The sequence below is a fragment of the Miscanthus floridulus genome, chromosome 10, assembly GCF_019320115.1.
Source record: "Miscanthus floridulus cultivar M001 chromosome 10, ASM1932011v1, whole genome shotgun sequence".
Taxonomy (NCBI): domain Eukaryota; kingdom Viridiplantae; phylum Streptophyta; class Magnoliopsida; order Poales; family Poaceae; genus Miscanthus; species Miscanthus floridulus.
In genome coordinates, this window is record NC_089589.1 from 59,167,368 (window position 1) to 59,194,857 (window position 27,490).

At 43.1% G+C, this 27,490-nt stretch overlaps 1 protein-coding gene and 1 non-coding gene across 6 annotated transcripts; one reads left to right on the top strand and one right to left on the bottom strand.

Annotated features, from left to right (window-relative positions):
• Positions 1–956: 956 nt before the first annotated feature.
• On the bottom strand, positions 957–9,102 carry LOC136484743 (probable inactive leucine-rich repeat receptor-like protein kinase At3g03770). 5 transcript variants are annotated; one of them, XM_066481693.1, is made up of 8 exons: positions 6,456–6,803; positions 3,878–5,416; positions 3,150–3,283; positions 2,748–2,988; positions 2,440–2,564; positions 2,301–2,347; positions 1,820–1,925; positions 957–1,363 (listed from the first exon to the last, which is right to left on the bottom strand). In XM_066481693.1, exons 2-8 carry the CDS (start codon positions 5,214–5,216, stop codon positions 1,127–1,129), a joined length of 2,229 nt encoding a protein of 742 aa, XP_066337790.1. In that variant the 5' UTR covers positions 5,217–5,416; positions 6,456–6,803; the 3' UTR covers positions 957–1,126. The 5 variants fall into 5 exon arrangements, with proteins under 5 accessions (XP_066337790.1, XP_066337789.1, XP_066337787.1 ...); XM_066481692.1 differs by lacking the exon at positions 6,456–6,803 and adding an exon at positions 9,086–9,102 and having other exon boundaries at positions 958–1,363; positions 2,440–2,651; positions 3,878–5,419; XM_066481690.1 differs by having other exon boundaries at positions 958–1,363; positions 2,440–2,651.
• A 16,273-nt stretch (positions 9,103–25,375) lies between these two features.
• Positions 25,376–25,482, top strand: LOC136490361 (small nucleolar RNA R71). Its single transcript, XR_010767649.1, has one exon. It is a non-coding gene; the product is annotated as a small nucleolar RNA R71 (small nucleolar RNA).
• The last annotated feature ends 2,008 nt before the right edge of the window (positions 25,483–27,490 follow it).

The window sequence follows — 27,490 nt, forward strand, 5'->3', positions numbered from 1 at the left end:
CTGGTGCTCCGCCTGGACGGCGGCCGCGACGGCCGGAGGCACAACGACGGCTGGGCGGAGGGAGGGAAGGACCCGGCGCGGTGGAGATGGGGGAGGAAACCAGGAAGAGGGAGGAGGCGTTGGGGCCGAGCTGCGGGTAGGGTTCGGGCGAGCAGCGAGTGGGAGAGAGCGGCGGCGGCGGCTCTCGATCGGGCGAGCAGAGCGGCGGTGGCGGCTCCCGATCGGGCGCCGGGTAGGGTTCGGGGGCAGTGCGGGCGAGCAGCGATCGGGGGCAGTGTGGGCGAGGAGCACGTGCACCAGGCCCAAGGTGGGCTTATTTTGGCCTCTGGACTCCAGAATTCAGAATGGGTATGTGTTTCCAAAAAATTTTGAGTGGTGTTTAGATCCATTTCCCAGAATGTTGGGCCAAAATCCAGAATATTTTAGGTTTGATGAGGAACTAAACAGGGCCCTAGTTTAAATCCGAACTAGGCTATGGACATATGATGACCTGATTAGCAAAATGATGTGACCATGACCTTAAGCAAATCCAAATCCATGGGAAGAGAACGGGAGAGAGAAGACCCGGGACTGGGTTTTGAGGCCACCCGCAACTACCCCGAACTGAAGCTGTAGCTTCCAAAGACTTGACCACTGGGCAAATACCCTCACGGTACGAGCAGGAGGTCCCACACCAAGGGATCCAATGGGACGCGGGAGAGGAACGACATAAATAAATGCATATTTGCTTTGGATTAACGTGTGTTTGATTGTGGCCAAAAACTAGTATATTCAAAATAGCCAAGTTAAAATTTGACACTTGTGATTAATTTTAGCTACAATTTGGTTATATCCTTTAGTTCTTTATTAGGTGGCTAGAGTTGACTAAGTTGAGTGCCACTAATTTGGTGGTCGAGATTTAGCCATGCCAAAAATTAGCTTGGTTATTTGGAAGCACCTCTGATAAGAAAAACAAACAGGCTCTAAGGATCAGAGATATCAGGCTCTAAGAAAAACAAACAGGCGGAGCTCACTCATCCAGTCATCCCCTGTCCTCAAATCAAGATCATATATAAACATGATTCTTGCTTCTTATCATCTTTGATCCGGTCTAGATTACAGTTTCGAGCTATTTCCAGTTTCCATGCTAACTAGCTTGTGAGGAAACTTCTGATCGTTGGTCGCTGTCTGCCATTGTCTGGACCTGGGCAGCATATTGCAGGTTCCAGAGAACTTCTTCGATGGAAGGTCGGGCCGAGCATTCGATGGACAGGCATTTTATCATAATTGAAACCACAATGGATAAGGAATCCTGTGAAGAAGTGCCAATAATGACAGGATCCACAACTTGATCGCGCTCTTCCAAAGTTGACATTGACACAACCTGCAGATACAGGCAAAAGTTAGTTCGATTGTTTCGATCCTCTTTGTTTTTCTCTCCCATGGGCAGTAAATGTATCTGTAAGTATGGTCAGAACAATGATCATATCAGACTTCACAAAGGGATGAAGGTCAAGCTTAGATCACAGATAACTATTCCAGTTAACTAAGATGCATGGCCACTTCGTAAAAAGAAGAAGGTAAGATGCATGGCCCTTTTGGCAAATGGTGAAACCAAACGCGAGATGGTTTACTGGTATTTTGCATATGTACTGCATCAAATCACAAACACTGGGGAAAGTATGATGCTGAATGGAGTCAAATCCCAACCAACACAGAAGGTATTTGAAGTGTTTTAAACAGCCTAAAATCCTCGTGAGATTAACTAAGCTACTCAGCATCAAACAATCTCTATCCAGTATTTATAAAATTTGTAGTATAAATATGTAGCGTAACATACCAGATCTTTCAAAATGAAAGGGCCACCTTTCTCATGTAATTTTGGGCCCATAAGTACTTCCAGTAGAATAAAACCGAAAGAGCATACATCATCCTCCAAATTTTCCCTATAACACATATGTTATATGGGTCAGAACTAATTATGCCACACTTGAATTTTCGAACAAGATTTCCTTTTTTTTCCATTTCAATGCACATGGTGTGCTGAACTCCTCTAAATGTTATTACCAAACTGTGCATGTGAAATCAAAAACTCGATCTGCAGGGTTAAGATAGCCACCGAGCATTGCGAGATAGGGAAGACCGTCTCATACAGGTCGAGAAAACCCTCGAACCCCTCCCACCCAGGACATGAGGAGTGCTACTAGAACCACCTAACCAGCTCAGCTAGAGGCTCGTTCGCATGCATGTGAAATCAAACTTGCCCTTGGACTATGCATCTCAAATTAAACAAAGATACAATTTGTTTAGCAGGTACTTACATTTCTGCAGGATCATTTTGCAAGTATTTTTTCTTTTGTCCTATTACCTGAACACAGTAAGTAATTTATGTTAAAATAAAGCAGCGTTGTCTGACCTTTAAGCTGCTTAGGGATAATTCTTTCAGAATGACAAGCCCACCTCATGTTTGTATATCTCCTCTGTGATTATGGATAATCCATAGTCGCTCAACTTTGCCATATGGTGTTCGTCAACCAAAATACTTGAAGATTTTAGCCGATTGGATAAGGAACCAGGAATTATTCCTGTATGTAGGAAATGAACAGCCTTAGCAATGGCAATCAGCACCTGCAGCCTATCACACCATTTCAGAGTCTTCTCTGGACTAGAGGCTGCCAAAAAGAAAGTGTAAACATAAACAATAAATGGGATCCGAAAATTTATGTTGTTCATTTAATTTGACTTCATAGTCAAATTCAGATCATTACCAGAAAGATAAGAAGAAAGAGTTCCACCAGGCACATATTCATATACAAGGAAAACCCTCTTCACAGTTGATTCATCAACCGCGCTGTCAATGCAGTGCCCCAATAGGCAAACAAGATTTGGATGGCGAAGCTTTGCAAGGAGATCTAAACGAAGCTTTAGATTCCTAATCGAATATCGCTGGTGCAATGCCAAACATCTTATGGCAATCAGGGTGCCATTCTCTAGTTTTCCCTTGTACAGCTGAAAATATAAAAAGTTGTGATCAATGGAATTAGGCTAGAAGAACTGTTATTGGTACAAGTGTAACCTAGAGCAATTGAAATATTCTACTTTAGTTCATTTGCTATCGTGTCATGTTTAGGGTAAAGCAAAATGTAAATAATACAAAAACACTAACAAACCTTTCCAATTGCCCCCTCGCCTAAAAATGCTGACCGTTCAAAGCACTTTGTTGCTTCCTTGAGTTCTTCTAAAGAAAATATGCGATGTGATGGCTGCATTTGTGTTCCTAACTTGACAGCTTGAGATATGCACCCTGCAATTAAGGGGAAAATTGTTTGAATTGACAAGAAAAACAGGTGTAAAGCATCTGATATAAATATTTATAATTAAGACATGTTAGGATTCATGCATAATAAGCAAACAGGTCCCTACTGGTCACAGGAGCCTTAGTAGCACCTCAAGTCCAGTGTGACTTCCCATGGGAGCGAATTCAAACAGGTCTAGGTTAAAAAAAAAAACACCCATCGTTGGCTGTCTTTCCCCCACAAGCCAAGGTTTGTTTTTTTGGATTCATGCATACAAAAAAATGGCAGGTCGTCAATTTTTAAGATTACCATTACTGTCACCCAAAGCACATTCACATACACATCATGACAAAGCATTTCTATGGTATGGCAAGACTGAGGATGCACTGTAACAATGTGGACCACCAAAGCTAGGCTGCATTTGCTGATTCAGACATAAGTTAACTTGGGAGAGATGGATTATCTAATTCGACATATTTTTTTTAAAAAAAACAGATACATGTTCACTGTCACAAAATTTAATTACTCATGAAAGGAGAATCCAAAGAAGTTAAAGAAGCTGCCACACATATTTAACGCAATAAATGATTGAGAACTCTTACTTGCATTCACCAGCGGTTCAAAGGACATTCCTGAAATCGAATTATCTTGTGTATGCTTTTGCTGGAACTGTTGTTCTGCCAGAACTTTATGACAGCTTCTTTTGTTGGAAGCCATTAATAACAGAGAAAGCACAAGCATAATAAACAATATGCCAACAACAGTGACTACAAGTCCAACATCCTTGTTTGATCCTCTCCCCTTATGAGATTGTTGGCAATATTTAGCTTCATGCTGGTGGGCAGGGTCAACACTAAAGCAATTCCCATCAAACTTAACGACCTTGTTATTCAAATTACCATTCAGACAGCTGGGCAGATCACCTGTGAGTCGGTTAGTGGACAAATCCACAAAGCCCAGGGTGCTGCTGCATGTTAAACTACTTAAGAGTGAACCACTAAGCATATTTGCCGCCAAATTCAGATAACTGATGTTAGGGAGAGCAAACAGCTCTGCAGGAGGACTCCCCACAAGGAAGTTGAATGAGACATCAAGGTGCTGAAGCCGGTTCAACTGACCAAACTGCTCAGGAATTTCACCCTTTAGTGAATTTTTGCTAAGTAAGATTGTTACCACTGATGTAGGCATCTCAGGAAGCTCTCCGTCCAACTCGTTGTCCCTTAAATCCAGCATCTCAAGCTTATTTAGGCTGCCTAAATTTGGAACATCCCCCGAGATGCTATTGCCAGCAAGCGCGAGCTCTGTAAGCATGGCAGCTTTGCCAATTGATGCCGGTATGGACCCCTTCAGCTGGTTACTCTGCAACCGAAGAACAGTGAGGTTCGAGAATAAGTCAAGCCAGTCTGGCACACTTTCATTGAAGTAGTTACCATCCAGTGTCATAGTATGGAGCTTCGACATGACTGACAGCTTGGGTGGGATCGATCCATAGAGAAAATTGGAGCTCAAATCAAGCACTTCAAGTGAAGATAAACGGTGAATCTTATCCGGGAGGGGACCCCATAGACCCAAAGACACCAGGATGACAACTCTTAGGGTAGTTAGCCTTGTCAGTGTAGTAACAAACGAATCAAGAACAAAGGCTTCTGAGAGGGTGACATTGGGAACAGAAAAGCCACTGAACTTTGGTGGCTTGGTGATCCTGTCACCAATGATCTTAAGCTCTCTGATGGCATTTCCCTCACAGGTGACCGCAAGCACTGCAGTGGGTTTAGTGTAGCAGGGATCACTGCTTGGGCTGCCCCAAGCATCCAGCTGCCTGGGGTACTCCAGCTGCTTCCTGAGCTGCTGCAGCAGTTCGCTCTGTGAAGATTGCTCGCCTATTGAGAATAAAATCAAACAGGTAGTGACCATGACAATAATACTAAGGTGCCAAGCCATTGGAGCTCAGTTAGCACTATCCTTTCTCAATTGGCTTAGTGTCTTGCTAAACTTTATCACTTCCAAGCCACCAGAATGGGCAGAATTTCAACGAGGACTCGCAAAACAAAGAAATCAGGAAGGCCGAAGTGGAGCACTGTAGTTGAACAATGCTTCCTCGGAGAGAAACCTTGCCTTGCTTGCTCCCAAATATCAGTTTCCTGCTGAAGATTACAATTTTCAGCCCAATTTGGATGTAGCAAAACGTATAGTAAGGCCTGGTTTAGATCACCTCTAAATTCTAAGTTTTTTCACTCTCTCTCCATCACATCAATTTTTAGCCGCTTGCATGAAGCATTAAATGTAGTAAAAAAATAACTAATTGCACAGTTTAGTTGGAAATCACGAGATGAATCTTTTGAGCTTAGTTGATCCACGATTGGACAATATTTACCAAATAAGACGAAAGTGCTACTATTCATCATGTTAAAATTTTTTGCAATCTAAACATGCCCTAACAATAGAAGTACAAGGCAAACATGTCAGTAAACTGACTCATGTCCTTGTCTTATCATTAGAAAAAACACATTGGATGCTGGACGGAAGAACCAGTGCTTCAGATCGAACTTAGGATGAAACAAGGCAACAGTAATCGGATTCCTTTTGTTTAAATAAAAAATCATTTTGGTTGTCGACATGTAGCCTAATCTGTGGGAACCCGACAAAGAAAATGACAGACTAGTTTGGCTGCCTGGCTGGTCAGATTGTACTGGGAACCTTGGTGGCACAAATACAAATTTGAAGTTCGGAACCTGCGGTTTGCAAGAACCCATGAGAGGGACTTGTTAAAAAATTGGCAACAAATAAGAAACAAATCTGCGCTTGCAAGCAAGAATTGCAGCGAAAACCTACCATGAAACGCAGCAGGCTTCAAAACGAATCCCGCTAAGGTGAAAGAAGAAATGCGGCTGAAGGGAAAAATGAGAGTTTAGCAAACTAGGAGTGCCCGAACCGGAAGCAACTCAGATTTGCAGCGAGGAAACAACTCAGACTCTCAGAGCATACGAACTTAAAAAGAAGTCGGAGAAAAAGAGGGGAAATTAGAAAGAAAGAAAGAAAAAAAGAGTGTGTGTCTGCAAACAGAATCACACCGTAGTACATACAGAGCAGAGAAGGCACGCAGTCATGTGGAACCAAATTAGCGCAGAGGAGAAACGACATTCATAATTAAAGTGCAGCAAGAAATTGTGCGCTTCTGACCTGAAATGCAGGGAACGCAGGAGCAAGAACAACTACAAAGCTGAATCGCAAGAAGCTGCTCAGCTCAGTTCATAGCCTGAACGCCGCGAGTTCATAGCCTGAATCGCAAGAACCCCTCCCCCAATCCCCATTCTTCCTCAACACCTAGCAAGCAGCCGGGGCAGGCAAGAATGGACACAGCAGCGGGAGGAGGGGAGGAGCGAGAGCGCCCCAGTGCACACGGGATTGATCTCTCACCTACGCAGCCACACTCCCCCCGTCCAACACAGGCAAAGGCAACAAGCAGCGGCGGTCCTGCTCCTGCTGTCCTGCAGGAGGACATTAATGGGCCCTGGACAGTGACCGGTGGGCGACACCAGCGCTGGCCGCCTCGGCTCGGAGCGAGTTAATCACGGCCACGGGCATCCGTCCTCCATTGTTACTCCTGCCGGTGAAGTACCAGTAAAAAAAAAAAAGCAGCCGGTATCGGTGACGGTGAAGGGCAGTGGTTAGCTGCCGGGCCCAGAAGCAGAGACACTGACCACTGCCCAGCAGGAAGAGGCCAAAGCGCCACAAAGCGAGCGGCGGAGTTGGTGGTGGAAATGTTTTTATACCAAGTTTAACATGTCACTTGTTTACCACAAAAGCATGGCTAACAGTAAGCCTAGGGCCAGTTTGATGTCAAAATTTTTGGCAAAATGCTACTGTAGCGTTTTCGTTGTTATTTGACAATTAGTGTTTGATCATAGTCTAATTAGGCTTAAAAGATTCATCTCGTGGATTTTGTCTAAACTGCGTAATTAGTTTTATTTTTTATTTATATTTAATGCTTCATGCATGCGTTCAAAGATTCGATGTGACGAAGAATCTTAAAAAATTTGGCGTTTTGGGGTGCAACTAAACAGGGCCCTAGTTCCCACACCAAAACTTTACGATCTATCTTATCGAATATTTGAACACATGTATAGAGTATTAAATATAGATTAAAAATAACTAATTACACAGATTGCGACTATTTTATGAGACGAATCTTTTAAGCCTAATTAGTCCATGATTTGACAATAAAGTACTACAGTACACATATGCTAATGCCGAATTAATTAGGCTTAATAAATTTGTCTCATAGTTTACTGACGAATTCTGTAATTTGTTTTTTTATTAGCATCCGAACACCCCTACGTAACACTCTCGATGTGACACTCAAAAACTTTACTTCCTGCATCTAAACAAGACCTATGTGCTTATGCCATGTCACTTGTTTACCATGCTTTGTATGTTTTTTTTGGAAGGAACACCATACTTTGTATGTTCACGCCATCTGGTGTGATCCATACTAAACAACATCTTTGTAGCCATTTCATATCTTCATCAAGCACATATATGCTTATCATAGGCCAAGCTAACTTTACCATTACCATACCGGTGTTCGATTTAGGCATTGGTGGACTCAATTTGGATTGGATCGAGCATCGTTGAGAGTGCACAAGTTTGATTTGGCAGGAAGCTTTCGTGTGCCGAGTGAGGAGATTGATTTTTTTTATCGGGTATAACTTGGACACACACAACCCACATACTCCATACTCACACCATACGTATACACACGCGTGTGCGTCCGTACACATGCAAAGAAAAGATAAGAAGACTCTCTAGCCTCCGGTGCACGGGAAATGCGCAAAGATGGAATTTTTAAGCATACCAAAATTACTTATTATGACCAACTAATTTTTGTCATGGATAGAGCATATCATAACAAGGCTACACAGAAAATTTCACATATTTATCACACTCCAATAATTAGTTATGAATTTTCAAAGTTCAGCAGATGTTTATATTTTCTGAAAAATCAAAAACCAGTTGAAAACTTTTCTCACTCATTCCCCTTGACCCACTCTCACTGACACGCGGGACACACGGTAAAACCTACCCTGCCTGGCCTTGACTGCGACCGCGCCGGCGAGTACGTGGCGGAGCTCACCGTCGGTGAGGTCTCCGGCGACGACGACTACACTGGTGTGCTCCCCATCCACCCGCGCACACATCCCTCCTATCAGTTGAACACTAAACGGCGGCGCGCGCGGCGGGGTTGCGGCTCCGACGATTGGCTGGCCTAGCTAGGTCTCGAGGTGGCCTTAGGATCATGGATTTAAATAGCGGGCTATAGCAACGCTATAGCGCCGCTATAGCCTCTGGAGAGAGCTCCCGCTACACTATTTCTATTTTTCCGCTATGTCATTTATAACCACTATATTATGCTTTAAAGTCACTAAATTGATTAGCTGTGACTTTAAAATAGCGCTGCTATTTCAACTTTAGCTTTTAGAGTGACAATCTACTTATTATATATTTATCTTTTGCTGTTAAGTTGATTTTTTAGAAAATTGAACACTTGAGTCTCACAAATTGTGCTATAATGCCATATTAAATAATATTCTCTAGACTCCTAAAGCCTTGAAAACATATTTGTGTTCAGTAATTTTCATGATTCTTATATTTTTTATGAAATAATTACTTGATTTTTTATGGTTTTCTTAAAAACCGCTATATGTCGTAGCTCCGCTATAGCTGCGCTATAGCTTTATAGCTTCTGGAAAAAAAAAAGATACCGCTATTTACAATAGCCCGCTATTTTAAACCTTGCTCAGGATGCTCACCTTGAACATCCTCGATGACTCAGGTGAAGCGGAGGTGGAGTGGAGATCGCTGTCGGTGGGAAGGGCGAATGCGGCGGCGCGAACCGGCGTCGCGGCGGCATTCCGACTCAGCGGGAGCTCGTCTGCGAAAACAGGTGAGCCGGTGAGCATCACGGAGTCACAAGGAGAACAAAACGACAATAGTCGGGACATAAGCTTCTCTAGAGTGAGCTGGCCACGGAGAGGGTGCACGCGGCGGCGCTGCAGACGGCGAGGAAGAAGAAGGTGGCCTCCGGCGAGTTCTAGCGGAGATGGATGGCGCGGATGGGCTTATCGGGTGCGCAGCGATGATGCGAGCTTTGCTGTGGAAGGAATTGGAGTGAGAGCGAGCAATGGTGATGAATTTCACCGGTGAGGGGAGCGGCCTGGCGGCGGAATGGGAAAGGAAGGAAGGAGAAAACAGACGGTGGATCGCATTATATGGATGCGGACGAAGCTTCTGGGTGTGCCAGCCGCAGCTTGAGGTCGTCCACAGAAGCAGCTACGTGTTGCGCACACAAGAGCAGTGAGCGAAGGCAGCGGTCGTTGGTGAGCAGGCTGACTGCTTGCTGCCGGCGATGGCACTGCAGCCACCTGACAGTGCCACTTCCTCCAATTTTCTCTTGAATCCAAACAGCAACTCGGTGAACTCCAAAAACTAAAGTTGTTCAACTTGGTGAGGGCTCCAACATTGCTTACTGGCTCGTGTCCTGATTCTCACCGAATTAAGAGATCTAGAGCAAGGAACTAGGGTACATCAAAATTGAAAAACTGGGTTCAGTTCGGGTTTCAAAATTTATTTTGGTTAGCAAATTTTGGGAATTAAATTAAGAGCAACCAATAATCAAACATCACAGCTAATAGCACAATATCAAAGCTCAAGTATAGGATGAAACAATGAAACAAAAGTTGTACCAATTTTATTCATGAAAATTGATTTAATAAATACCCAAAAATTGAACTTAAAAATTGATTTTCAAGGACTAAGGCAAAAATGGCTGTTAGAAAATCCACCTTAAATCCAATCTTTGGGCTCCAAATTAAACATGTTTTGATTTCAAAACTCAAACCAACTTTTGTTTTATATTAAAGAGCACACTTCAAACTACAAAGTTTATTTTAGCAAAATTTTATTTATTTAAGCAAATTCACATATATAAAATCACAAATAACCTTAATTGATATTGTTGTTAACATTTTATGCAACATATGAAACATCATGTATGAAACATATGATTGCTGTATTTGAAACATGGAGTGCATTTATGACAAGATACTTGGTGATTATGCTTGATGATGCTCTTGATCAAAATTTTATTTGGATTTTAACATCTAGGATGTTACAATCATCCCCCCTTAAAGAAATCTCTTCCTGAGATTATGAAGTGACAAAAGACTTGGATTAAGTAATGGAAAAGGAAATGTGTCAAGCACATTAATTTGTAAGAAGTTCATAAAATAACAATGGTTGGTTCAGAATTTACAACCGAGATCGAAGGAAGGTTGTAATTTAACAAGGGATTAGTAACATTTAGGAGAAACATGGATGTGAATTCCAGAAGAGGTTCAAAAGAGGGAGAAAACACATTAATTGTGGGCTATAATGGATCATGATCATAGACCCCGATAACAGTGAGTGCCCTGTATTTCCTTATGGTAGCTATCCACAGGAGATTCCAGGTTTCAATGTTGTACTGTTGTCACTGATCAGGATACGACCATAGGGCACAATTGTAGTAACTCTAAACCAACACATGTCAGCCATCAAAGTCAAGGGAATAGCATGTGTCTGGGTAGAACAAACCAAGATACGTCACATGTATAGGTTGAGAAGCCAAGGATTAGTTCCAGGTTTTCTTACTGAGTTGGCATAGTAAATAAGGTGCATCCAAAAGTTTTCAAGGATTAGAAACTTATGGAGCAAAGATCATTAAGAGATGGTAATTGGCAAAAATCTGGTACATGACGAGATTCATTGGAATAGAACAGCTATAAGGCAGAATAGCTGCCCCGGAAGAAAAGGGGAATCTAAATCATTTTATCCTTATATGGAGGATATGATGCATGCTCGTCCTATACATCTTCGCAACGTTAGTTAGGACATCACTTACTTATATAGGGCAATATTTTATACACTATCTTCACTGAACCAGTCGAGATATTGAATGGCGCTAGCAGAGCATTTATCGGAGAAGTTAGTCTCTTTACTTGACTTGCTGAAGAAGAGTTGAAATCTTTTTGGCGTCTTATACTTGAGTCACCAGAAAGCCTTCTCGTGACTTTGGCAGCAGGCATAAGGAAGATCAGAAGAACGTTTTTAATTTGTTATTCTTCAAAAACTTTTAATTTGTAAGATTCTTTTGAAGTTTTCAAAGGTAATATTTGTAGCAGATCCATATATGAGCTCTGATACCAGCTGTGGCAGAACCTCCCTAATTATATGGCCCACGTGCATCTATCATTGTCCTAAAGATGTCTAACTGCTGCACACGAGAGCCAGATAACTCCGATAGTCCGTCGGGTGTCCTCGAGAACCCCGAATCATCCATATTTTACAACTCTTAAAGGATCAACATGGAGTTACCGCAACATTACAACATTTGGCACAAAAATATCTTACATCGGAGTACGGAAGACTTATAACATTTATGTTACAAAACATATTCAGCTAAACTTAACTTAAGTTTCAAAAGATGAGTAGAATTGTGGAAGCGACTTAGGTAAGCACCTAGGGTAGAAGAGAATGTCAAATCATGTTGAGCCCACTAACATGACCTCAATTAGTAGCGTAAGTCAGAACCTGCAACAGGGGTTAACAAACCCTGAGTACTTAAGGGTACTCAACAAGTCTTACTCGGCTAAAAGAAAAGACTCCAAGGGCATGCAGGCTTAAAGGAAAGTTGGAAGCAAGAATAACTTTTGCAGAAAAGCTTACTACAAGTGGATCCTTACTTTCAATATTTTAGCTTCGTATTAAGTCTTTATCGGTATCCAGTTTGCACCTATTCTAAATCAATCACTTCTTTAATCATCTCATCTCATCTTGTCTCATATCCATAAGTAACCATGTTTCATGGATTAACTACGATGTAGAGCAGATAATCGAGTCTTCTTCTCTGAGAAGCGGCGGTGATTCAAATCGATTTGGCCCAATTGAAGTTTCTTTACCACATGACATATGCAGGTCCTAGACCTACATATATCAACCTTCACTCAGATCCTCCAAAACATGAACCAGTCTACGCTACCCGAGAGCACGGTACTCCACCTTCATACGCCACTCCTAGCGGATTTATAGGATGTGTACACGCTACTCTCACCATCTCTCACGCCCAGTGCGCAGTTGTCGTTTCACATAATGGAATAGCCGAGGTATCAAGCTTACCAGAATATATGGCTAGTACTATAAAGTCTTGACTCACAACAAGTCTATAACGATATGGTCTTCAATTGACATAGGCGGGACGAGCGTGACCAGATGATCCTGTCTGCCCAAGGACACTTTCCATAACATTGAGTCCCGCCTGGTCTCAATTTAAACATTATCATACTTATGGTATTTTCACGACCCATAAGCAGAGCCGAGGTAAACCTATTTCTCATGAACGATGAAACCATCATTCGACTTTTATCGAAGTCTAAGCATTACTAAGCATTAGATATATCGACCTACACATACTAGTAGGGTACGACTAAGGATACCTGAGTATCAAGGTAATCATGCAGCAACGGTATTCGACCAACTCCTAATTACTTAATGTGCATCTCACAAGACTTAAGGTGTAACAAAGATTTATAAATGCTAAAGAAATTGTTTCTCTGGGGCTTGCCTACGTTGCAGAGAAGGTTAGTTTCTTCAGAAGAACCATTGAAGTCAAACTTGGCACCAACACCACTGGTGGACAGACCTCCGAAACTTGATCCACACGGACCTTCTCACTCTCGTATGCACTACATGTAATAAATGATGCTTTGATTACCATGATGGAATGCATGCCATGATGTATAATGAAAGACATACAAGTGTATAACAGAAGTTAAACAAAGTTAAGAAGGTTGAGTACAACTTTCCTTCACCAAAGAACTAGGGTTATTATTATAAAGGTATTTTCATTATTTAACTAATAAGTTAATTAGTCGTTGTCATGAAAACAACACTTAATTTATGTACTAATCAAGAAATACAAGCTATTTACTAGCATTGTATCAAGTTCAATCATGAGGGACCTATCCACATACATTTATTAATTAGTTATTTAAGTAAACTATTTTATTTATTAACTAGCAAGTTAATTATGAGCACAACAAAGAGTTGCCAAGGAACAACAGGGGTTTGGGTGTTCCAAGGTCCACAAACAATGTTCAAATCCACCCAAGCCATAAAAGCATCTATATAAATTATTTTGGCATTTATTAAATAAAGAAAAAGGCATTTAAACACACTTAAATTAATTAACCATGTTAGAATTATCAAAACAGTACCAAACTTTTTTGTGCAGGCAGATATTAGCACATAACATTTACACAAAAAATTTCAACATCACAGGATTAATATTTTTGTCTACAAAAATTACACAATGAGTATTTTATAATTAAATGATGGATTTTTTAAGCATACAAAATTACTTCTTATGACCAACTAATATTTTTCATGGATAGTGCATATCATAACAAGGTTATGAAAAAAAATCACATTTTAATCACACTCCAATAATTAGTTATGAATTTCCAAAGTTCAGCACATGTTTATTTTTTCTGAAAAATTGAAAGTCAGTTGAAAACTTTTCTCAGTCACTCCGCCGCGACCCACTCTCACTGACGCACGGGATCTGGGGTCAAACCTACCCTGCCAGGCCTTGTCTGCGACCGCGCCGGCGGGTACGCGGTGGAGTTCACCGCCGGTGAGGTCTCCGGCGACGACGACTACACTGGCGTGCTCCCCATCAACCCGCGCACACATCCCTGCTATCGGTTGAATGCTAAAGGGCTTGCAGCGGGCACGACCGTGGCTATGGCGGCACGGCAGCGCGGAGCACGGTGGCGCGGCGACGGGTTTGTGGCTCTGACAGTTGGCTGGCCTAGCTAGGGCTCGATGTGGCCACAGGATGCTCACCTTGACATCCTGGATGAATTAGGTGTAGCGGAGGTGGAGTGGAGATCGCTGCCGGTCGAAAGGGCGAGTGCGGCGGCGCGAATCGGCATCGCGGTGGCGTTCCGACTCAGCGGAAGCTCGTCCGCAAAAACAGGTGAGCTAGTGAGCATCACGGAGTCACAAGGAGATCAAAACGACAACAGAGGGGACGGAAGCTGCTCTAGAGTGACCTGGCCACGAGAGGGTGCACGTAACGGCGCTATAGACGGCGAGGAAGAAGAAGGTGGCCTCCGGCCAGCTCCGGCGGAGATGGATGGTGCGGACGGGCTCAGAGGGTGCGTAGCGATGATGCGCGCCTAGCTGCGGAAGGAATTGGAGTGAGAGCGAGCAAAGGTGATGAATTTCACCGGTGAGGGGAGCGGCTTGGCGGCAGAACAGGAAAGGAAGGAAGGAGAAAACGGATGCGGACGAAGCTTCTGGGCGTGCCAGGAGCAGCTTGAGGTCGTCCACGGAAGCAGCTGCGTGTCGCGTGCACAAGAGCGGTGAGCGAGGGCGGCAGCCGTTGGTGAGCAGGCTGACTGCCTACTACCGGCGATGGCACTGCAGCCGCCTGACAGTGCCACTTCCTCGTCGATTTTCTCTTGAATCCAAACAACAACTCGGTGAACCCCAAAACCAAAGTTGTTCAACTTGGTGAGGGCTCCAACATTGCTTACAGGCTCGAGTCCTGATTCTCACTGAATGAAGATATCTAGAGCAAGGAACTAGGGTACATCAAAATTAAAAAACTAGGTTCAGTTAGGGTTTTGAAATTTATTTTGGTTAGCAAATTTTGGGAATTAAATTAAGAGCAACCGATAATCAAACATCACAACTAATAGCACAATATCAAAACCCAAGTATAGGATCAAACAATGAAACAAAAGTTGTACCAATTTTATTCATGAAAATTGATTTAATAAATACCCAAAAATTAAACTTAAAAACTGATTTTCAAGGACTTAGGCAAAAATGGCTAAGTTAGAAAATCCACCTTAATCCAATCTGTGGGCTCCAAATTAAACATGTTTGACTTCAAAACTCAAATCAACTTTTATTTTATATTAAAGAGCACACTTCAAACTACAAAGTTTATTTTAGCAAAATTTTATTTATTTAAGCAAATTCACATATATGAAATCACAAATAACCTTAATTGATATTATTGTTAACATTTTATACAACATATGAAACATCATATATGAAACATATAATTGCTATATTTGAAACATGGAGCGCATTTATGACAAGATACTTGGTGATTATGCTTGATGATGCGCATGATCAAAATTTTATTTGGATTTTAGCATCTAGGATGTTACGTAAGGCTAGATCCCTGGATAGATTGTGGTAATTGGCAGGTGTGAGAGCCATGTCCTTCTTCTGTATTCCACCATGTTGGGTCTAGTTATAAAAATGTAGGGCTCGTTGTGCTTCGTGCATGATTGAATTCAGGGCAAGTACACCCCTCGTAGTAAGGACGTTCTCACTATCATTAATTTACCTTTGTTGCTTAAGATTACTAGCTCTATCTCTTACACTTAGCTACACTACACTTCTAGCTACCGTCGTTTGTGTGATCAACCTTTTTATCTTTTCTTTTCCATTCCTCATCCATCAACCCCATGTTGCTAAACCTACCTACCTAGTTTACCTAGCCACATTCCCTGACACGCCTATCCGCCTTCCTTTGGGAAAATATAAATTTGACACTTGCGGAATCCCCTTTCCTATATACACGCATATGAACCATCAACAAGGTTGTGTCTTCTACTTCCTGCTTCTTGATCTTTTCCTTTTTGCGCATCATTGTCTTGCCATGATTGCCAGTGACCTAATCGTTCTAATGCTGTAGTCACGCAGTCCTGCCCGAGGATCGACCCATGGGGTTTAGTCCAGTGTGACTCGGTTTTTGTGACCGTGGTGTCTGTAAGATATGACTGGCAGCATCGCACCTTTCATCGACCTCTTTCCTTTGGGTTGTTAGGGTGTTCAGCCTTGCCCGGAGCTGGCTTCGTGCAACCGTAGGTGCGTGCCAATGCATGATGTGCCGTAGTGTAGCCCCCACGAGTGAGCCATGTCGACTAACACGCGTCGATCGACACGGGTCACTTGGGATGGAATGCGTTGCTAGAGTGTTGCTTCGACGCACACTTCTTGACACGTCGTGGTGACTGCACTATGATCTCTAGGCATAGGAAAAGATTCACATGAATGATTATGTACAAGAATTTAGCTAGGGAGACTCATATCTTGAGGTGACTTTTGATGCGAGTGCTGCGTGTCCGCATCGCTAATCATTGCCCTTGATGCCCACGGTGTTCAGCACGACGAGGCTTGGAACACGCAGCTCGTCAAATCGAGGAATGCGCGGTGTCGCGAGCCCTTCGGTGCTCATGGATCGCGTCATCCTCGCGCTGGGTCATCGCATGTCTCGTCACATGCCATGGTTGAGGTCATTGAGCGTGCCCTCCACGTGCTCCCCTCCCATGTAGGGAAGTCACGTTCGGGCCCTGTCCCTAGGGGTTGCCCCTTAGACCTTAGCTCTGGCATGGCACCAATTGGCACCGCCCAAGTGAGTCAGGGTTCTGGGGTTTGGCATGTGGCTATCACGATGTCATAGTTCTCTCGTTCACAGAGGTGGGCCTATTGAAGGTCGCCTCCTATGGTGATGATCCCGTGAGGATTGGGCATCTGGAGCTTGAGGTAAGTGTAATTGGGGACGGACATGAACTTGGCGTAGCACAGTCAACCCAGGATGGCATGGTAGGCACCAGGGAAATATGCTATTTCGAAGGTGAGCATTTCTGTGTGGAAGTTGGCTTGACCTCCGAACATCATGGGTAAGTCGACCTACCCAAGGGGAATGGCCTGAAGCCCGGGTATAACTTTGTGGAACGAGGCACCAGACGGCCGTATCACCTCTCGTGATAGCCCCATGGCATCATAAGTCTTAGCATAGAGGAGGTTGGTCGCTCCCGCCATCCATGAGGACATAGGATAGGCAGGTCTTGCCGATGATTGGGTCAATGACAAGGGGAAGCATCTCAGTTGTGGAATGTGATCGGGGTGATCCTTTCTGTCGAAAGTGATCACAGTTTTCGACCATTTCAGGAAAGCCAGCATGGCTTCACCTAGAGCAGCCGCATTGACCTCCCTGGCCCTGAGCTTTTGCTGGCGCTTGGACTCATACACCACCGGTCCACCAAAGATCATGAGGCACCGTTTTGGGTTAGGATACGCATCCCCTTTCTCCTCATTGCCAGCGGATCTAGATGGTGCGTCCATGCTGGTTGCCTTGTAGTCACCTTTGAAGTAGCATTTGATGCTATCGCACTCCTCAAGGGTGTGCTTGACTGGATAGCCATGGTTGCAGCACGACAACTTGACTATCTTGTTGAAACTGACATGGTTGAGCTTGCCAGTTTTCTACCTGTGGACCCTGTCGACCGCCACGACGAATTTGCTATGGCGGCACCTCCAGTTGTCCTTCTTGCCTTTTCCTCACCGATTGTGGTCCTTAGCCTTGTCCGTGAGTTCATCTTGAGCCTTACCCTTGTATTTGCAAAAGATTGCCTGGACGTCCTCCTCGCTGGAGGCATGGCTTGTCGTGAGGTCGAGCAGCTCCTACGTCGTCCCGTGATTTGCTACGTCTAAGCTCGTGGACAAGTGCTTCATTTGTCATGCCAGAGATGAACACCCCGATCATGTCTGCATCCATGATATCGGGGATGTCATTGTACTGCTTGGAAAAGCGGCAGATGTACTCGCATAGAGTCTCTCCCGTTTTTTGCTTGTAGGCTTTGAGATCCTAGGAATTTCCCAGGCGCACGTATGTGCCCTGAAAGTTCCCTATGAAGATGCGCTTGAAGTCTGCCCATGAGTGGATGCTATCCGTGGGGAGATGCTCGAGCCATGCTGGGGCGCTTTCTATGAGGTAGAGTGGAAAATGTTGGATGATGAAGAGATCATCATCCGCTCGCCTGCTCGACAGGCGAGGCGGAAGTCTTCCAACCATACAGTAGGGTTGGTGTCCTCGGAGTACTTGATGACATTTGGCGACGTGCAGAAACGCACCGGGAACAGTGTCTGCAGGATCCTCTTTGCGAACGCCTACGGGCCGCAAGCGTTCGGGATCGGACTGCGCCGAGCATCTTGGATCCTAGGGTGTTGGCCATGGTTGTTCGGGTTGCTGTTGTCGTAGTATGGTAGGTCCTTGCTTGCTAGGTCCAGCCTAGGGCGTCTGGCACCTTGAACCGGGTGAGCGTTGTGGTCTCCGACATAGTGGTTGCACGCCGGGGATGGCTCCCACCTGTGCGCCATCATGTCATCGTAGTTGTTGATATTTCTTATGACTATTGGATTAATTCCGCAAGCGCACATTATATATCGATGTAGCACTTCACTTGGGAGTAAACCAAGTATCGTATTTATTTCCACAGAGAAGGCGTAGTATGACTCGGATAAATGATAAACTAAATTCTAATGCATTACCTAGGTATGAATGTGATGAAGTAAATGAAAGTAAACTACACTAACTAAAATAAAACAAGAGAAACTACTACTACTATGGTCACAGAGTAGGTGAAGATAAATAAAGTACTGTCTTAATTAATTCAACCTATCAATTGTCTAGCAAGATAAGCAATGAATATACTTCGGGGCGTACTTGCCCTAAACTCACCCTAAGGCTGATTAGGCACAAAGCACCACGAGCCCTATGATTTAATAACTAATTCCAATGTGGTGGAATACAGAGGATGGATAGGACTGTCACCACCTGCCACCTACCACAATCTATCCAGAGAACTAGCCACAACCCAAGGTACCCTATAGTCTAAGCACCACACTTACACTAAGTGATACTACTCTAACCATGCGCTAAGATCAGAGCACCAACCAGTGATGAGGATCCCATATATCAGAAACTTACTAACTATACAAGAAATGATCAGAATATTCACAACACTACTTTACTCTAATTGCAAGAAAGTAAATGCTGAAAATAAAGACAAGTACTAAAGGAAATATAAATAGATAGCAAAAGTAGCTTAGAAGAGCTTATAGAGAGACTCCAGAGGACTTCTCCAAGCTCCTAGCTCTTCACTTCTTCACTCTCACTCTCACCACTAACCTAAACTTAGGAGTAGAGAGAATGATTCTACTTGGGACGCTTTACAACTATGGGGAACACCTCTATTTATAGCACTAAGGAGCTAGGGGGTATTTGTAGGCAATGGAGAGGCGATGGAGGTGCCTTGGGCACTAGGCGGCCTAGTGAGGGCGCTGGCCGGCCCTCCGATGCACCACCATCACGTGTGAAGATTTGGTCCGTATGGCGGTTGCAAGGTCGGTTGATGGCCTCCAAGTGAATGACAATGGGCCCATGGATCCAAGGTGAGTGAATCATGACCATTGCTTGAACCTACATGAAATCGACATTTGTGAGGTAGTGTAGGAGCCATCCCACGGATCGATGACGTGGACGGGGATAGGGTGGCGCCGGGCGGCACCACTTGGCCATCGGACGACATGGCAGTGTGGGCCCAGAGGTCCCTGCGACGTTCATTTGCCTCCATGTCACATGTTTTGCTCCATTTTCACTATTTTTCCTGCATTCAAATAGACTTCATGTACAAGTGGAATTCCATTAGTAATAAACCAAATCTTTTCATTTTAAGTTGGTTTTCCCTTGAAATGTTGGCAATGTTGATGGCTAAAATAGGTGTTTAGTGACCATCAAAAAGCTCCCCCAAGCTTGCCTTTAGGTTGTCCCTGCGCAAAGATGGGGACTTAGCAGGAAAATGTCTGTTGCTTCCTAATTCCTGCATTTCTGCTCACAAACATAGCAATCTTTGAATTGGAAATGTTAATATAAGAACTCTTACCCATATTACCTTTGTCACCATGGGGCTTTTGGCCTTCACCTTGTCTGGGTGTCAAACACAGATGAGCTAGAAAGAGGGTCTTTTCTCCTTGTCTATTTTGCTTAGAAATATCATCTGGAGGCTTTTATAAATTTTGGCAAGAAAAATCTCAAGATCTAGTTCTTTCTGTGGCACATTCAATCTCTCATAAGTGTATATGCTCCTCACCAAAGGCTTAAGTGTTGCCTTCATTCCTATCACTAAGGCATATGTGGAGTTGTGGGCAAGGAAAACATGAATGCATACATTGCATATTATTTATTGCTAAGTCAAACATTTGGATAAAAGGAGCAACAATTCATAAACCTGGACCAAGAGAGTGCATGTGTGTGGTATATGTGGAATTTACTCCTTTCATGGCTCCTCTTTTTCTCCTTGTTGGAAGCATGGCTACTTCTCTTTTCATCATTTTTTTGACATAGAGAACTCAAATTTTTTTCTTCTTTTCATTTTTTTAGAGATAGCCATGCTACCTTTTGAGACATATTTCAATGAGGAATAAACTTTTGCCATGGAGTAAATATTTGGAGTGGAAAGCATGTGGATGCATACTCTCAGTGTAAGAGTAGCAAATATATAGGTGGGTGTATATGCTCTCGGTCATGGGAGTATGACAAGTTTCTCAACTAAAATCAACAAGGCTTTACTAGGCTCACTACTAAGGCAAGTACCATGTGTGGAAGTTTCTAAAGTGCTAAACATGTATGGCTCTGATAGGTGTTTCTTGCCATAGAAGAACTAAACAAGTTTTTATTTTTTCATAAATAAATTCTCCAGTGATAAACTATGCTCAAGACATGAAAAAACTTACTCCATTCTTTGCTAATCATGATGTTCTACCACTCAAACTTAGTTCTAGCACTTGCAACCCATGGGACTCAAGTTCATGGTAAAAGCAAAAATATACTAACAATGCCAAAACATCGGTGGTTGCAAAAATGAGAGTGGTGCAGAAACTAACAGAGCAACATTTATTTGGGTCCAATAGTTGCCTCCTTTTTATTCTTATTAGGCAGTAGTGAGAGTGTTTTTTGAAACTAAAATCATAAAACATAACCATGGATTACTAGCTTAATTTATTTATTTACAAAGCATAGCAACATTTTTTAGATGCAAACAAAATTAAAAATGTAAGACAGAAATGTAAATACTACAAAGTAGAGACATAGAATACTTACGTTGGCGGGGGCTCCTCCCCAAGATTTCTTCTGTCATGGGGTTAGTTGCATCTCCACCCCATGCGATGAAAATCATGGTCCCAACGGTGGTCGTTCTCCTCAGCTAGCGCATGAATGGCCACTAGCTCTCCTCCAGTCTCTTGCCGAAATTGCTGAAAGTCCTGCACATGTGCACGAAAGTCATGGCAAAGCGTGGTGGTGTCGAGGCGGATTCCCTCCATCTCATGTTGTAGGAAGCCTACATCACACTCCCAATCTCCAGGAATGGCTGAAGTGGAGTGACGTCCTGCATGGGGAGGGGGGTATCCCTCTGAACTAGACAGATGCATATCTCTACGACCTGCAAAATGAGAAGGGCCTTCTCCAAATGGAGGAACACACTGTGAACCTCCTGCTGAGTGCATCTATGATCCTCCTACTGAGTGCAACTAGGATCCACCATACTGGTGCTAATCCTAGGGAGAGACCCCTTTTGGCGCTGCTACTAGTGCTGCTGATGCCAGTGAGATCCTCCCACCTCGTGAGAGCTAGGCGGGGCAGCCCAAGCACCCCCACTAAGATGGGTGCTCCATGCCCCGGTTGAGAGCATCTCGAACATTTTGTTTGGCCTGAGCTTGTGCGGCAGCTTGGGCGGCAACAGCTTGCGTCCTTGTCACCTGCATTTCACTTGCAACCCTATGGTTGTATGCTTCTATGGTTTCTAGTGGGATGGTTAGCCGATCAACATTACTTAACCAAAATTCCATGTTGGGCAAATGAATTTCATTAACGTACCCACGATAAGTCATGGCATAAGAATCATCCTCTTGATCTATTTTCATCATGCGTGCTTGGAAAAAGTGATCATAATCAAGATAGACTCTATCGGTGGGTATGTAATTAATTAAAGCTCTATCAAACAATCCCATGTTTCTTGCAAGTCTAGTGATTAAGGAGGTGCACTCAACATATTCGTTACGTTGAAAAGTTCCTAGCCAATAGTCTATCATGCCAATGACAGGAGAAATACGAGTTTTATTTAGCATGGCATACATGATTTTCATTTCATCAACTCTAACGGTATGGAGATAATTCCTAGGGAACAATGTCATAGCACGCCATCGGTGCATAAAGTGCAAAGTGGGATTATGAATTTCACTAGTCCTAGGTTGAGTAGAGCTATCTTTGTCACTAATTTCTTTCCAAAAGTCTACTCGATCAAATCCTTCTACGGCTCTATCCAAATTATGATTGCAATTTTTATCAAAGCCTAGCAAGACACTAAATTGTTTCCAAGTGTAGGTATATTGCTCACCGAAAAATCTAAATGTGACATGCGTAGCGGTTCTAGTGAGCGTGCATAAAAATTCTATGGTGAGTTCCCTACACCCATCTTCATTCACCCGCCAAAAATTTTCCCATCCTATCGCACGGAAAATAACTCGGTGATCATACCTGTGCGATTTAGGAAGTCGTGGTCGTAGGCACGGGTGTGATGAAATGTTCTGTCTTTGAGAATTTGAAAAGCTTGCCTCTCGCGATCATCTACCAAGATGATTTGCTCATCACTTGTTAGAACATGAATTGTTGCTTCTCCACTTTCTTGGCTTGCTTGGTCGATGGACATGGCATCGCTGCCATGGTTGCTTTGGCTTCTTGCCGTGGAGTTGTCATCTGACGGTAACCAAATGTCTTGTTGGCCTTCTTCTTTCCAATGCCCAAGGCACCTTTGAATTTCTTCATGATCCTACAAGCAAGATCAAGCTAGAGACAAGAGGGGGTTTAAGGATTAGTAAAACAAATGAGCTACTCCCTTGTGTGATGAGTGGATCACCACTACGATGCTTCTCCTCTCTCTAATAATTCATTTGCTTAGTGATTTAAGCAAAGATGCTCTTGGTGTGGAGTACGAAGGAGAGAGGAGGAGTGGAACTTTAGCTCTTGGAAGTGGATATGCTGGCAGTGTGTGTGTTTGAGCTTCACAATGACATAAATGAGTGGGAGAGAGAGCAAAGTGCTAAAGACACCAGAGTAGGGCGCCGGCCGGCCCCCCTTGGTGGCAATTCTGCCACCCCTTGCATGGGTTCCCTCCTAGATGCCCTCACAAGTGTGCCACCAGGTGAATGCGTGAAAGGAAAATGCCAAGAGGTGAATGAATGGATTGCAAATGTTGGAGGCAAGGACAAGGTGAGTGGAGGGTAAAGAACAAAGTGACCATCAGATTTTTGCCTTGGCCTTGCTCTTCACATGCATGGAGGAGTGAATGGAGGTGAAAGAAGCCAAGAGGGCTTAGAGGTGGGGCCAGCCGATGGCCACAGATGGTCGAGCGGCCACCTAATCCCCCCTTAATGATTTTTGACTTTTTAAGCAAGGTTCTAAGCATGTTTTGACAGAAAATGATGATGCTTGGTGAAAATAAATAGGGATTAGGTACATACCTTTGCTTCACTCACCTCGATTTAGCTCCTCGGATTCTTTCCATGTAAATGATCTACGATGGCTTTCTCCTATGAGTGATGGAATCATTGCCCTGTTCATGCATGATGGATATGTCGGGAGGCTTTATTTCCACCGACGAACATTGCTCTAGTCTTGGTTTGAAATGGAATATTTCTTTCTTGCCATTGATGTTGAGATGAATTTCTCCGGCTCCAACATCAATGTGAGCATTTGCCGTGCTCAAAAATGGTCTTCCCAAGATTAGTGGTGTTTTAGTGTCGGCACTAATATCCAACACCACAAAATCTATGGGAACAAAACAACTCCTTATCTTGACACGAATATCCTCTGCTCTTCCTATAGGATATCGGATTGATTGATTGGCCAGCTGCAAACACATTGTGGTTGGGGATAATGAATTATGATTTAATTTATCATACACTACCTTTGGCATGATGCTAACGCTTGCCCCAAGATCGTAGAGGGCTTGATCAAATTGCTGAACACCGATGGGGCATGATATAGTAGGATTTCATGGGTCCTTCTTCTTTTCAGGCAGCTAATTAAGTATGGTTGCGCTGCACTCCTCAGTCAATCTCACTACTTCTATGCTTGTCAACGACTTCTTTTTGTTGAGTATATCTTTTAAATATTTGGCATATGTGGGGACCTACAGATCATCAATTAATGGTATATATATAATTTTTGAATTACCTTGATGAATTTCTTGAATTGTTCATCCTCCATTGCCTTTCTATTACGCTCGGGAAATGGTAACACCTTAGTGTCAAAGAACTCATGAGGGGTTGTCTTTCCTTTCTCTTTGGGCACAGCGAGGGCTTCTTCTTCAGCTGGGATTTCAATTACTACTTTCTTCTTTGTTGCTTTAGGATAGGGTGGATCACGTGTGGTTTTTCCACCTCTCGTGGTTATAGCATTAAATTTTTCATTATGTGAAAATTTTGAAATCAAAGTGGCTAATTGATTTCCTAGCCTTTCATTAAAGTTAAGTTGATTTCCTAAAGCTAAAGAAAATTCATCAAGCCTAGCATGAATATCTCCTAAGATCCTATCATGGTCAAGCAATTTAGCATGAATTTGCTCATTGATTTTGGCTTGACTCAAAACAAGATTTCTTAGAGAAGAATAATCAGAGGGATGAGTGGTTGAATTATCTTGAGTAACTCATGGATTCCATCTCTAGTAAGGCTACGGTGGAGGTGGCCCATATCCACCGTCATTAAGAAGGGACTTAAGGTCTCTACTAGGGCAGACATCACTAGTGTGATTCATGCCCCCACATTCCTCACATGGCAGGCTTACCTGTGGCTATTTGGCTACAAAATATTCTATAGCGGCATGGTCTCTTTTCCAATTTGCTCTTTCTTCTAACTTATTCAAAAGATATTCCCTAGATAAAGAATTAACTTCATAACTATGGGACATAGCTTTGAGATGGTCATCAGTCCATCCTTGGTTTTCCACCATCTTCTCGATCAACTCCTTCGCTTGACCCACCTTCAAAGAGAAGAATGCTCCTCTGGCGGCAGCATCAAGGTGTTGATGGGACTCCATAGTGAGCCCATGGTAGAAGTTCTAGATGAGCAACCAATCCTCCATTCTATGGTGCGGGCATGCTTGGATGTACTCTTGGAGTCGCTCGCATGCCTCTGGAATAGATTCTCGGGCTTGTTGTTGGAATTTAGAAATTTTGCTACAAAGAAGATTGGTCTTAACGATGGGGAAGAACTTGATGAGGAAGTCGTTTGAACACTTCTCCTACATATTCAAAGTTCCCATGTTGGTCTAAAACCAATGCTTCGCCTTTTCGAGCAATGAGAAAGGAAAAAGTCAGAGTTGAGCGGCATCTTGTGGGACTCCTCTAATTGAGATTGTGTTACAAATCTCTAGGAAATTCTGAAGATGAGCATTGGCATACTCGAAAGGTTTGCCATGAAAAGTTCTAGCTTGCACCATGGTTATTAGTGCTGGCTTAAGCACAAACTCTTCTTTTCCGCTAAGAACATTAGGGCCTATAGCTACATTGGATATAGTAGGGAAGGAATAATCGCAAATTGCCTTAATAGATGCACCAGAATTGGTTGATGCAAATCTACTAGGATTAATAGGTTCAGTGGGTGGAGCTTCCGAAAGGACTGGCTGTAGCACTCGATTTTAAAGACAAAACCAGATACACACTATATGTGAGCCCAGGAAGTCAAATCTCACATATAGCCACAAATAAAGGTAATATCAATAGACAATGCTTAAATACATAACGTATTAGTATAAAGAATATAACCTCAGAGTATAGATAGCAGAAAGACAACTCCAACCTTCTGGTGAAGACTCCAAATCCACAAGGACGACTCACTGGTGACCACAAGCCTAACTCCTTCAGAGTGGCAATCTGGTACCCATCCGGGATTTTCATTGGATGTAAAGCAAGTGTAAGCTCACCATGCTTAGCAAGTATATCAAAGGGATCTATGAGGCTCAAAAGGCTTGACACTGTTTGACTGTGGTTCACAATTTTAGTTGATCAAATTTTAGCATCCTAAATCACTACTTTAATGAACAGTCCTAATTCCCAAGTGATATTAAAGTTTAGTCATCTTTATCTCAATTCCCAACCATCCACCATCCACAGTAACCACTAATCTTGAAGGATCTAGACCGCTCGTATCTGTGAGCACGGCTATTATAACAGGTTAAATATTTCTATAGAAATTGTACATCTTTACCCACCGAGCTGTGATTCCCAATGCTAGGGTTTGCAAGGCCCACTACACCTCTTCCTAGGTAGTGTGGCAGGGTTTCACTATGAAACCCTTAGCTAGTTGCACTAACAAGTCATAGCTACAAAGGAGTGGCACACATGGGCATCGCAGCATGGTACACACCCTAGCAGAAAAAGGAAAGATACCCTCTTACCCTTACTGGAGCTACAGACGAGCTAGTACAATCTAGTTAATAGGTTAAAGTCAGAGCCATATGACACTCGGGGTTGTACGGAACCTCCTGGGTTGCCGCTTCAGGATTAAGTCCTTATGGAGAGGCACTAGACTACTCAACCCCATACCCTAGCCCCCTATCTGTTGCTAAAAAGCTCCATTTTATCACATTGCATATAACCTTTAATCATGTTTAACAATTATTTTATGTTAAGCGCTGCAGCATCTATCCAAAATGTCTACCCAAAAACCATAGGTATCAAGGATATGTGGTACAAGGAATCATCTAGGTAAAGTCCTTAAAGGTATTTCAAATTAGACACATGCATGCATATGAATAGTAATTGTTTATAGGTAACAAGGGGCCTTTGGTACACTTGCCTTAAATACAGATCCTTCGGTAAGCTTTAATCTTCAATGTCCTTCTTCTTCTGGATCACCACGTATATCTCACCGACTGGACGTAATCGTAGAACACCACACAAACATTCATACACATACATGCATAGCATACAATTGCATTTATATCGAACAGTACACCAATCATAGAAAAATAAGTAAAAGAGATTGAAATACGATTCTACGCATCGCTACGAACACATAGTCGCAAAAGACACGCTATATGCGATTCAACGAAAAAGCGGCTATCGAAGGATTTTCGGTGCAACGGAAAATAAAACCTATCCATTTAACTTATTTTAACTGTAGAAACACATGTAAATATTTTCATTAATCAACTTGTTTCATTGCTTAAGAAAGAGCGTAGTATAAAACCTATA

Excerpts from the sequence above, each read along its gene's own strand:
- LOC136484743 (XM_066481692.1), bottom strand. The coding sequence starts at position 5,216 with ATGGCTTGGCACCTTAGTATTATTGTCATGGTCACTACCTGTTTGATT. Across the intron at positions 2,652-2,747 it reads TCTTTCTTCTTATCTTTCTG|CCTCTAGTCCAGAGAAGACT; the intron begins GTAATGATCTGA and ends TCTTTTTGGCAG. Across the intron at positions 1,364-1,819 it reads CTTTCATTTTGAAAGATCTG|GTTGTGTCAATGTCAACTTT; the intron begins GTATGTTACGCT and ends CTGTATCTGCAG.